Source organism: Hirundo rustica, chromosome 4 (assembly GCF_015227805.2).
Source record: "Hirundo rustica isolate bHirRus1 chromosome 4, bHirRus1.pri.v3, whole genome shotgun sequence".
Classification (NCBI taxonomy): Eukaryota; Metazoa; Chordata; class Aves; order Passeriformes; family Hirundinidae; genus Hirundo; species Hirundo rustica.
Genome location: NC_053453.1, coordinates 14,325,149 through 14,338,891, shown reverse-complemented (window position 1 = coordinate 14,338,891; position 13,743 = coordinate 14,325,149). Strand labels below are relative to the sequence as shown.

The window sequence follows — 13,743 nt, the reverse complement described above, 5'->3', positions numbered from 1 at the left end:
AGTTACAGCATTAAGGCTAGTTCTCTACTCAACAGAGAACTACCACTGGTAAAAGCACAGTTATGCTTCCAAGGATCAGCACTGACACTTGTGACAACACCCAGGCAGGGTTATTTACTCCATCCAAAGTGGGGGAAAAGGCTGTGGAAGACAAGCACACCCCCAATTTTCATGGGTGGCTCTGGTCTATAGGCATCACATTTTTATATTTCTTCAATAAAACAATAAAAGGATAAAAATAATTGCAGAACAATGTATAATTTTGCTCTGCTTTTTAAATCTGACCTTTTCCCATTTACACTTCACCCAGATTCTTTTCACTTTCGTTAAAGACTTCCAACAGTGCTGGTGTCACCTGTATATTATCATTATCACAGGTTTCACATCAGTGGATATAATCATTAAAACACCTCCAGAAACCAGTCCCTTTGAATACTGAGGTGGCCTGTACTCATAAACAAATTCACATCTTGATATCAGTCAGGAGATTAAGGAGATTTGCTAATCTCTCCTCTATCTCCTCTCTCCATACCCCAGGATGCATGCTTTCACAGGTGATTCTGCAGCCTCTCACCTGGATCTTTTTATAAAGCATGCATGAGATTGCTAATTGAGTAGGAAGGAGAGAAAAACCATTACTGAAAACCTTATGTTAGGTCAATAAACCAAATGTATTTGTCAAGTCCAAATGCATTTTGAGTAAAAACGGAAAAATAGAGGCATCTGGGGATTTAACAAAGAAAAACATGGGCAGTAGAACAGGCAGAAAACTGGAGAATGGTAAAAAGAAGCCAAAAGGCAATGCAAAGAGGATGGCCATTCCAGGACAATGTGACTGCAGATCAGTCTTCTCACACTCAGCTAAGCTCTCGAGTTCTTCTTAAAACCAGGCAAAATTTCCAAAGGTCATACAAGCAAAACTTGCTCTAGAAAGAGGTCAGTGAGCAGCTCTCTTTTTTTTTAACACTTTAGAATTCTATAGCTCACCATTAGTTAAAAAGGACAAGCATAAGAAAGAAAATAATTTCAAATCTGGCTTCAAACCACAAAGTCTGTGGAAGGCTTATTAGCTGAGTAGTCTTCAGTCAACATATCTAACAGTGTCACCAATTCACTAATGTTCTCATTCCTCACTCACTAATGCTCTCATTCATTAATGGCCTCATTTATTCCTATGTTTTTCCTTCTCCACAAACATTTTGGTATCTCTATACAAAATACATAGACTACTGAAGCTCACCAAATTGTAGATTCGATATCTTTATTGGAGTGACATTTAGAAAGCCTTCTCTATTTCAAATGAAGAGTAAAGCAAACTAACAGATTAAAAACAACTGCTGTATTCTGTCAAACTGCATGCAAAAGTATGTTTTAATGCGTCTAAGTACTCCGATTTAGTCCTTCAGACTCCTATTACTTAAATTTCCGCTCCTCCAAAGCCCTTCTGTCACTTAAACGCAGCAGAGCCTCCAGAACTAAGCAGTTGGGTGCCTGCAATCATCTTTGGAGGCAAAATCAATCAAGGCTCCTGAAAGCTTGATTCATACCAGTTGGACTCTATTGGATTGTTTATCACAGGCAAGACAAGAAAGAAATGTACAGACAGTGTTTCCTCACTGAAGTTAGTTTCCAATCTGCAAAATTCAAGTTTGAGTAAAAGGAGCAGGCCAGAAAGAAAATGTTTAGTTGAGAGAGAACTTCCATTGCAAGTTCTAGAGTTGGTGTCATTTTCAGAGCAAGCCATTTTGATATAATCAATTTAGAGTAAAAGCAGGCAATTTTAGACATTTCATGCAGTGAGCTAGCTTTCAGAAATCTAATATAGTTCTTTCCTATACAGATTACAAGACTTGGCGTTTGAAGCCAGATGTCTAGCAGACCTGAAAAAATCCAGCATGAAATTTAATAAGTCTGCTGTAACATTTCTCCTTCTCTGACATACTGCTGCAATACTATTATGATGGTGTTAGCAGGGTTTAGAAAGCTAAACTGACATAAGGGTCAAGTTAAATATTTGTTTTCTTTCGTTTATTTTAATTTAATATCCAGCATTTCCAAGAACAAGCAGAGCCAAGAAAAATTAAAGTTCCATATTGCTTGTTGCAGCACTCCAGTGCTTAGCCATGCAGTCAGTAAGAGATACAATAATTACTGTAATGTTCCTTGTTAAATGTAATGACTCAGGAGTAAACGCTTGTGGTTCCTCTCCACGTGTTTGCTGGCCACTCCTTTCAGGTGACAGAACATCTGTACTCTTCCCTGCTCGGCCTTAGGTTGCAATAAACTAGCTGAAGACAGTACACCACCCTCAATTAACAGCTCCAACACTGCAGCTGAAATACTTGGATACTTCATCACTGAGGTGGTAGCCTGTTTCCTCACAGAAAATTTGACTTCACTCCACTCAATCCAGCAGAGCAGTACTTGGCACATACATTAACACAGCATTACTACAAAAGTCACCCAGCACGTGCCAGGAGGCTGCAGAAACAATTGCTCTTCTCTACTTAACACACTATGCTGCACTTGGAAGACCAAGACTACAAATTAAGAGAAAGCCACAAACTAGGCATAACAATGGATCACCAAGATGGGTCGCACAACTGGAGCTTCTGACATAGAAGAGGCTGAGAGAACTTGGGTTTGTGCTGCCCAGAAAATAGATTTTTATTCTTCTATAACATAAGCTTTTAACTATAAATTTATGCTACAATATCCTTCAATTCTGATAGATCACCACTGCTCAGATTAAGAATATTCACACTTCTCCTCTATCTTGCACATACAGCATATTACTTACTGGAAATTTGCCTTTTGAAAAATCAGCATGTAATTACTCTAAATGCAGAAGGCAAGCTACCTTCATAAACATCGTGATGATCATTCACGCTTGTGATGCACACTTATTCCTCTCCCATTTTAAAGTTTAGTAAAGTCAAAAAACCTGTTCATACTGTGAAAATCAAGCTTAAGCAAAAGCAGTATGGATCTATTTTGGCAAGATTTATATACTGAAATTCCATTTTAGCGTACAGTTTTACCACTCTCTACGTCAATTCTGTTTTACCAACATGAACTGTAATAGCTGTCAACCAAATCAGGACTACAGCAGCTTGCTTTTAGCAAGGAAGGCCCACAAACCTCCATCCATCCTTCGCGAGGTAGCTGAAGATTCCATCGACAACACTTGCGAAAAACTGCCCTCCAGTGATGAAGAGAGTGTTAATGGTGACTAATCTGCCTCGTAAGTGCGGCGGAGCCACTTCTGCGATGTACACTGGCACAGTCATAGATGCTACACCTACAAGAATAAATTCAGTTACAGTTATAAAATCAAAAGAGATACTACATCGCTTTTTCATCATAAAATACTATTTTGGGTTTGGCAGAGACAGAGTTCATTTTCTTCATAGTAGCTAGCATAGGGCTATGCTTTATATTTGTACTGGAAACAGTGTTAACTATTCAGGGATGTTTTCTTCATTCCTTACACAGAGTCAAGGCCTTTTCTGCCTCTTACCCCACCCCACCAGTGAGGCTGGGGGCACACAAGTAGTTGTGAGGGGACACAGCCATGACAGCTGACCCCAACTGATCCAAGGGATATTCCAGGCTAGATGGCATCGTGCTCAACATATAGAGTTGGGGAAAAGGAGGAAAGGGGGGGCATTCAGAGTTGTGGAGTCTGCCTTCCCCAACAGCCCTAACGCACGATGAAGCCCTGCTCTCCTGCAAATGGCTCAACACCTGCTTGCCCGTGGGAAGTGGTGAATGAATTCCTTGATTTGCTTTGCTCATGTGTGCGGCTTTTGCTATGCCTATTAAACTGTCTTAATTTCAACCCACAAGTTTTCCCACTATTACCCTTGAAATTCTCTCCCTCACCCTACCAGCATGGAGTGAATCAGCTGAGCTGCTGACCAAGGCTGGGCATGACAAACGGTGACCCGAACTGAGCTGCACTTGGTGCCCAGAAGCTCCACAGAAAACACCACCTCTCCTGCCCGGAGTGACCACCCTAACAGATGGAGCCCAAAGTCACGGACTAAAGGAACTCAGTGGACATTTATGGACACTGCACAGACACTTCACAGGGATGGTCCACAGACTGTGGGAATGGTTTCTGTGTATTATATCAAAGAATGGAAAGGGGGTTCCTGGGTAATAAGAATGCATTGCATCTAGATGGAATAAGGGGTGGAAATTGGCTGAGTTTAGCTGCAGTAGTATTACTATTCTTCATATAGCCAGTATGGGCTATATTTTGGATTTAAACTTAGGACTTTGTGTTTACAAAATTAACTCTATTTAAGCCAAAATCTGCATACACTTAAATGGAATAAGCTGAACAAATTTGATTTCTGGCTTTCAAAAGATTAAAACAATGAAAAAGCAACTAACAAAGTCTAGAAGCATACCCAAAGCAAATGGTTGCTAGCAGCTGTATTGGAATTTCAAGGTTTGATGCAATGATACAAAGAATAACTTTGTTCAATTCACATTGCATGTAAACTGAAATTAAATAAAAGGACAGAATAACTATAGTTTTGAAAGAAAGAGATGCTGTGATCCAAGTAAGCACACATAAGTCAAAGTCACTAACTGAAGATATCAGGTGTTCACAAAATTCTGTTGAAAAAGAACTTTACCATGGTTTCCACAGCCAAAAACAAAAACATGGCCAAGCATTATTATTGTGTAATTTCATTACTGTTATAGAACAAATTGTTTCTTGGCTTGGTTTAAAAATATTCCATGTGCTTTTTCAAGTACAGACTGGCTGAGCCCTGAGCAACATGATCTAGAGAGTGGCCTACCTGTCCATGCAGGGGGATTGGAACTAGATGATCTTTAAGGTTCTTTCCAATCCAAGCCATTCTATGATTCAATGCAAAAAACCCTATCACCATAAGGAAACAGGGACTAAAACTAAACCACATCTGCTTTTTATTCTGTCTTAACGCTGGTAGTATTTCCTACTACCTATGTGACAAGTCATCTGTGCAAAAGATAGAAATGTCCACAAGGAACACACAAAAACTGTAAAAACAGAGTTCAACAACAGTGTATGAAGAGCACACCTGCGTGCAGCACACATTTTGGTGGTCCAAATCCCTGTTTCCTTACAAGGAACAAACCTGACAAGAAACAGTTATTTCTTCCATAGTTATAACTGGAAGTACATTGCCAGCAGCCACCCAAAGTCATATTTAGACTGAAGCCAGCCGAGATACAACTTGAGCACAGTGAGCACAGCCAGACACCATCAGCACAAACACATCTTCCAGCCTGGGGCAGCTCCACCAGCTCCATACAGACAGCCCCAGCAAGAAATGGGGTCACCTTTTCAGGAGCATGCACAAGCTCCTGAAGCACTTGGTTCCTGGCTTGTGTCACAGTAGAAGGGCTTCATTATGGGATGGCAGATTGTCTTGGGCTGTGTAGCCAAAAAGAAAACTGTATTCTATTTCATCTGTTGAAAGCTAGTTTTTGGGAGATATTTTATCCTCTTTACTCCAGGGGGCAGGGAGGAGGATGCCTTCTGATAATGGCCCAGCCATTCAAACCAGGTGGGGCAGTGTTTCTTATCTCTTTCACCACCCCTCCATCCTCCAGGGGGACATCTTCTGATAATGGGCCATTAGGGCCCACCAATGACATGACACATTCCATCATCCCATTGTGAGATGCTCCACACAGTGTGGGAGGAGCCAGCTGTTCCCAGCTAGACAAAAACTGGGACTGAAGGACACAAAGTATCCTGTTTATCCACTGGATTCCTGGAGGAACACTGGACCCATCTCCTCACCACTGGAATTTCTACAGGACCACCTCTACTCCACAGAACCACATCTGTTACTCCAGGAGGATTTATTTGGATTGCTTCCAACACCCTCACCAACAAGTGGTCAGGTCGTATCCCTGACTCTGTCAGGGTTTTCCAGGATTTTTGTTTGCTTGCTTGCTTGTTTTTTTTTTACTACTACCTTTGTATTTTTCTTTTTTTCTAAATATTCCTAGTAAAGAACTGTTACTCCTATTCCCATATCTTTGCCTGAAAGCCCCTAATTGCAAAATTATAATTTAGAGGGAAGGGGGTTTACATTCCCCATTTCAATGGAAGCTCTGGCTTTCCCTGGCAGACAACTGTCTTTCAAAAAACCAAGACACAGAGGCTTCAGCTAGTGCTCCACTGCCTGGCTGAGTCACAAAACTAAGAGCACAAAATCATCTTTAGCAACAAGGTTAGCCTGACAGGACTGCTGGGAGCCTCCAAAAGCCCAAGCAAGGAATACAGATTGTTTAATAATAAAATGGCATGAGAAGATGCTTTGTTGGAATAGGTAAACACTCACAGCAGCCTCTCAGCATGATAACCCAGTTCTCAGCAGAGCCTCCCAGGACATGCCAATGCCTCCTTCTCTTATCGACTGAGCAACTGGCACAGAATAAAAAACTCGAATAAAAGTGTCAGGGGAAAATAAAAAAAAAAAACATTAAAAATTTATACAACCAATTTTCAAAGCCAACCAGAATGCACCACGGAAAGAAGCATTCAAATAGCCCTTTGTGTATTTGACAGAGAAGTAAATTTTCAAAGCCAGCCCACCATTAGGGATGTTTCTCTCCCATATTTCTCGTTAGTATTTGAAATAATGACGATTAAAGTGATGGAGACTGGACACATGTAACAGAAACTCCTTTTTGGGAAAGCACAGGAGTGTGTCTACTTGCTGCAAACGAAAGCCCCTGAGGACCCATACAAGACAGTGGCTGCCACTGGAGCAGAGAGGCAGGTTCCTACAGGTTCCTCCAGCTGTGGCAGCCCTGGCCTAATGAGGCTGGGCCTTCCTGCTCCCCCAGCCACCCCTCTGCCTTGGCATGTCACCTCTAATGCTCGTGCTTGTTCCCCCACTGCTCTGTGGCCATCTTCCCATAGGCTTCTAGGGACTGTATGTTAAGATGTACCTTTGATATACATAATCATGTAGTGAAGCTAATTTGAGAAGTCAATATGACAACATCTGTGGTTTTTATGAGAAAGAAGTTAGAAAGATGTGCACAACCAAAACAAACACATGCTTTGTAAAAAAGCTCCCTTTTACCCCCCTTTCAATTCTTAATGAAGACTGTTTCTACACAGGACCTGCAGAGGAACCTTGTTCAGAGCACGCCAGCCAAAAATGCTTCTCAGGCATCCAAAAAGCAGAACCACACCACTGTGCAGACCAGAAGCTCTCACTGATGTTCAGAGCACACCATCAGCCCTGAGACACTGCTAGAACCACTGGTAGCCTCAGCTACACCACTTACCTCTTACAGGTGAAACTAAAACCTGTTGCATAACATAGGGGTGGTATGAAAGTTAACACCAGTTGTAAAAGGTCTTAAACAAGAGGCGTCATGACAACAGATTGTTTGTGCTGCATTCTTCTCACAAGGTGATGACTACAGGAATAAACAGAGGAATCTTGCATACCCCAACAACCCTGTCACAAGCTAGCCAGTGATACCAGCTATTCAGCTGGCATTAATACAATAGCTGAAATTATTTATTATCAAACTTGCACTAAATAGCGTATGATTTCTCAGGGAAACCTAAGGATTTAGAGTATTAGTTCAAAATCGCACAGAGTTGCTTAGATTGCCAGAAACATTTGAAGATCATCTAGTCTAACTGCTGTTCAAGCAGGGGCAGCTGGCACAGGCTGCCCAGAACCATGCTCATATGGTTCTTGACCACCTCAATATGTGGATCCCCAAACAAAATGACTCTGTAATTCTGCAACTTCCATACTTCTGCAACTACCATTTCTTGCCCTGAGAAATGTGTTCATAACGTTGCTATCTAAAGCAGCCTTTCTGGATTTCTATTCAGACTTTACTTCCTCTACTGTGTGTCCCAAAACATCCAAGCAAAAATCTCACTTCAGAAGACACATTTGTTACATATTTTCAATTATCATTTCAATATCAAAACATATGCTTTTCTACTGAGTCTGAAAGAGTGCAGCAGGAGGCTTCAGGGAACAGGAGGAGGCAATTAGGAAAGCCTTCCCAGTTTATCCATCATGCAGCAAGCATTCATACACAAAAGCAAAATTCTTCCTGAAAAAGAGACTAAGAGTGAAAAAACAGCTGTTCTGAAACCAATCAAAATAAGAGAAAAAAAGTCATATTACTTTAAAGAAATAATTTAGATTCTTAAGTGTTATTTACATTACTCATTTGCTTTTAGTTGCCTTAGAATGCATTGATGTTCTCCAGACTTACCTCCTCTGATTTCCACATAAGACACACTAGAACAGAGGAGAATAAGTTCTCCTGAAAAGGCATTGTAGGAAGCAGACAATTATTAGTCAAGTATAAAAATCTCTAAAATACATAACCAGTATTTGTTATGTAATTATTTTAAAAGCCAGATATTAAAGAAATTTGAGAACAAAGAACAGCTTTCCTAGCAAAACAAATATAACTGCAATGGAATCTTTCCTTAATCCTTCATACAAAATGCTTTCATTTACACTTAGATGACATTTTCTAATACACTCTCACTGTTAAACTGCTCAGACCAAATAAAAGATTCTTGCTGCAGGCAAGTACATTACTACCTAACTAACAGAGCTGGTAAGTGACAAGACATGAGAAAAAGAAAACAATTAACTGGAAATCTGTCGAGAAAGCTGAAGCTCTACATTGTGTACCACAGCTATTAAATATGAAAAAAGAGAGCAGGGGAGTCCAGTCTTTATCCACTTGAGTAACCAAGGCATGAACTTTCTGTCCTCATTAAAGGATAAACCTTAGAAAAAACATAACAGAAGGTTCCTTAAATTTCAACCAGAAGATGCATCTAATTACTATATGGGAAGCATCAGATGACACAATGGGCTGAAATCATCATATTAAATTTTTTTTCACTCCTAAAATCGCTTAAGAGATTAATTACTAGGGCTCCTACTATAATCTGCAGACTTACCAGTAGAAAGCAGAGACAAGTCAGTACACAGCCCAATTTTAAGACAATCAATAGACCAGAGGTGTGAAAAGACATCTTAGAATCACTTTATCATCCAGAAAGGTATTTCCAGTATGAGTATGTAAGCATCATAAATAATTCATTAAAGAGTTCAGAAATTAAGTCAACAAACCTACTGACAATAGAAATAAAAGGGTCAGTGAAGGAGAGCTCCTATGATAACTGTAAGTATATTTTAAGAAATGACATTATGGTAGAAAACACAAGGACTAAAAAAAGAATCCAGGTTATTGTTCATAAAGTGCGTTTGAGCATTAAGCTAAGGAGATGGAATCATTTTAAAGACTTCTTTTTGCAAGATCAGACAGATATAAATGTACCCTGTCCAGATCAGGACTTCCATCACAGCTCCTGCCTCCTGCCAATAGGAGAGAAGGTGCGTCATAAAAACGACAGATGAGCAACAAAAGCTGGAGACAGGATATTGAATGAGATGTGCTTTTACTCCTAGCACAATAAAAAGCTCTAAGGTAGAAGGAATGTAAGTGTCAGTCTTTTCACTGGCATCACCCAATAACCAGTGTCAGAAGCAGCAAAAACACAGGAAAGGGTTCCTGACAAACTTTTGCTGTTACTGCAACTCAATTAGTCTTTCATGCTTAGTAATAAAGAGGATGGTTAACTAGAAGTGCTACGGAGGCACACTCAGGAACTGATGTCTCTTTCTATCACGGTTCACAGTTCTGCTCCTCCTGTCCAGCTTGTGCTGACCCTTTGCATGAAAACCAAGCAAACTAGGAAATACAACCAGCTAGGACATCCACCTGCCTCTTCAGGGATTTGTACCCCTTATTTCCTTTAACGGTTTGCAATGACATCAGAACACTGTACCACCCCTCCCCCGGCAGGACTAGTTATGACAATGGAGTACCGGAACCACCATGGGACTCCAGGCTGTCCAGGCGGAAACTAAACTTAAAATGTGAAATAATTATTAAAAAAAACCACAAAGAAATCTCTGATCCTATTTCAGAATGCAGCAACTTAGCAATTAATCTCTACTAAAAACATACATAGCTTATTACAAAAATTTGTGTTGTTAGGAGCTCCAAATTAACAGGCAGAAACTAAAAAGTTTTCTTTCAGAACATCCTTCACTAACATACAAAGCTGCAATGAGGTACGTAACCGAGGTAAAATATTTCACATATCTTGCAAGAGTAAATTTTTATTAAAATGTTAAACTTTAATGCTACCAACTTTAAAAATTCACTTAATTAAGAAGCATCCTGTAATGGTATTTGGTAACGGTAAGGACTCCAAACAGCAAGTGATTCCACAGACAGAGGATTTATGGAGGCAACCTGATGAAGAAGCAAGTTTATGGCAAAGAGAATCAGGAATTAAATATCAGCAGAGGTTGCTATGCTACGAGAAAATAGGAATACAAAGTCAAGGTGAGCTTTTTGTGGGGGTGTGAGGGGAGTATAAGTAAACAGCAAATTTCCAAGGTCACAAGGGGAAACTTGTCAACCTAAAGCTGAGCTAATGTCTTCTCACAGCAACTTTGAAGGAAATCTGGTAAACTTCCTACATCTTGGGTACTGGACATACAGTCTAAATTTAGTGGCTTGGAAATATGATTGACCCCAGAAGTATGTCACATTATATAGACAAAGAGACTTTCGTCAAGTATTCTCTTTCAGCTGTGTTCCCATTAAATTACACTATAAGGTTTTTGCTTTACTCTGACCAAACCAGCTTTCTTGCCAATTGATAATTTTAGAACACTGCTTACATCTGAGTAGCAAAACTCAGGAGGACAGGGGCAACATGCTGGTTAACTTCCTGAAAGAATTGAAAAGTTCTACAATAACTGTATAATTTTTATCACCAAAGAAGAATCGATTGAAATAGTTTGTGAAGAAATCCATCACTGACAAAAGGGATGTATCAACGGATAAGGATACTTATTTTAAAAGACCATTAGCTTTCACAAACACACATTCAGGAGCTGTAAACAATCAGCCACTTCCTACTCTACAGACAGCTCCACAACATATTACAATTATACTGCTCAACCTAATCAGAAATTAAGCCTTTTTATAGTCTCATAGAGTCCTTTTGTGCTGTTACAGTTAACACTTCAGCTTTCAGTAATGACAGTCAACCTAAGGGGATAACAGAGTGCCTTATTAAACATGCTAATAGGAAACACTTGAGAAAGCAGTGCATTTGAATGCTGCTCTAGTACACTAACCATTTCCCTAGCTGATAAAACTAAAATATTCATTGCACAGCTTGTATTTGAGTGCGAATATCAGCAAAAGCTCAAGTCCCCTCTAATATCTAGGCTTCCCACCCACTGCACATATCTAGTAAAGGCATTATCAGCAGTTTATAGCCGGTTACTGAAAGTTATTTCAAGGATGATTGGCAGTGCACTTCCCCATTTAGTATCTCCCCTATGTCAGATTAGTAGAAGTCAATCTCTTAGCTGTGGCACAACTGTGCTCAGCTACAGGAGAGATCTGACATGCACAAGGGCAATGGGACAAACCAGCAGCACCCAAACCACATGAGAACATAGATCACAGTAACGGACAGACTTCGGTGTATCTCTTCTAGAATGGGGGTCCAACATCAGCAGCCTTCATTTAAGTCTGTTATTTTAACACTATTTTACCTAATTGTAGAGCTGGTTCATCACAACTAAACTGTACTGTTGAACATCTGATAGACTAAGTAATTCCAGACCTTTATGTCCCTACCTAGCCACCAGCCCAAACCCGAGTGACCAACATCGTAACTACAACCAAAACCCTACATTACTATGTGGCATCCAAGCGTGAAGGAGTCAAGGACTAGAGCAATCTTAAGAAATGCAAATGAAGCTGTTCACTAGCTAATATTGTCCCAGATTTATAGAACAATCATATCTTAATGAGCCTGGATAAATAATTCTTCCTGGTGACCACAAGAAGGCTTTTTCACTGTTGTGTGTTATCAGCAAGGATCAAAACCACAAAATCCTTCTTCACTTAAGGAAACCTCAAATTGCGTCCATTTGAAACAACCACAACTGTCATATAGTAAATGCAATGCCCCAAGAAGATAGCATTAGCCGTCCACAAGGGTAATTTCAAGTTTCAAGTTCTCCCTTGTTCAAAAGATACAGAAGTAAATCCATCTTATAACAAAATCAATATGCCAACACAGAATACAATTCCTCCATAATTAAAGTGTTAAGGCCTTTCTCTGGCATCTCCAGGACAATATCTCAGAAGAACAGCCTGGGGTAATCACATAAAGAGACATGAATATTCAACAAAGCATAATCAAGGAGGGACTATTTATGACAGTACCGATTTTCCTACACTGAAATTCTTTAAGTCAAGGAATATTTTTAATCTGAAAACTGGGGGTTATGAAATGGAAAAAAGTGAGCCATGACACTTGAGGAAAGACAGACAAGAACCACTTACAGGCTACAGTGCGAAAGTTTGTTAAAATAAAGCTTAGTTTACTCAGTTTATTAAAAGAAAACAGTTGATGAGTTACAAAAAGAATGTAGTACTCTTTAATAACAAACAGGCAGTAATTAAAAAATACTGAGGATGTTCTATGATTCTAAGCATTAGAACTACTTCATCTGTGGGGTCCTACTCAACACTAGCAGTATCTGTGGAACACCTTATTTTGGGAAAAAAACTATTCTTAAACAAATAGCTTTTCCATTCAAATTTATTTTGAGATTATTCAAAATAAATGTTAAGAGGAATTTTATCTTGAGAGACAAAATCAGAGAGACAGCATGAAATTTAATTAACCAGAGGCAAAACCATCAAGATAATAATCCAGAAAATACAAAGCAAAGTTCTTTCCAACTGCCCAAGCCTATGACCACACCTAGCACTACAAATGTCACTTTACACTTCCCAGCAACCTGGAATTAGTTACCCATGTTCAGTCATTCTTTATGGCTAGCGTGTGTTCCTATTAATCCAGGCTGTCAAACTCACAGCCAGATCCCACCCAGCTGTCTGAGCTCCTGAGTATCCCACTGAGAATGCCATAATGGGAATCTGTGCCTGGAGCTCCTATCTGTAAGATCTTATTTCAGGAAGATACAAGAAATCATGAAGAAATGCATTTTTAAATCATTATAGCAATCTATAATGATATATAGAACAACTATATAAAATAACAATCAACCCCAGAAGTGAGTAAAAGCTGCCAAAAACAGCAGTCAGACAAAGAAAAGAGTTAGAAAAAGGTCTAATTTGTTCTGTTTCTGAATGAATTTTGACCAAGAACTATTTGCAAAAATCTGTAACTGCACTGTAAGATGCAGACCTTTCATTGTGAAAGAGTAAAGCAGCCTAGATGCTTGTACCACTCAACATTTTTTTTACCACATTGCAAAAACTTCTCCCTTCAGAAAATAAGACCATTTTTTTTATTTCACTTGAAAATTATTAATACAACATAGTAGTTTTCTTTATGACAGCTTGTATAAACACGTAAGTCAAGCACTACTTGATCTGCTCCAAGAGTGGTTTCACTTTAAATAAATACTAATTGAGATTAGCAGTGCTTTTCTATAAACGCTCTTTAGCACCAGCAGACTGCACTGTAGGTGCTGCTCTCACCTAGGAAGAACTGGCACTTGAAGGTGGTCAGGTCCTGAGGCAGCCCCAGGCACAGATAAGGAGCTGCTTCCCCATCCAGTGGTTCCTCCCTGTCCAGCAAGGGGTCTGGAT

General features: G+C 39.6%; 1 protein-coding gene across 1 annotated transcript in view; it reads right to left on the bottom strand.

The window, feature by feature from the left end:
* The window catches only part of SLC2A13 (solute carrier family 2 member 13), a 149,724-nt gene that overhangs the window by 116,276 nt on the left and 19,705 nt on the right, over window positions 1-13,743 (bottom strand). The window contains exon 2 of the mRNA XM_040062552.1: window positions 3,142-3,301. Within this exon, the coding sequence (XP_039918486.1) occupies window positions 3,142-3,301 (160 nt within the window). The remainder of the gene's footprint in view (window positions 1-3,141; window positions 3,302-13,743) is intronic.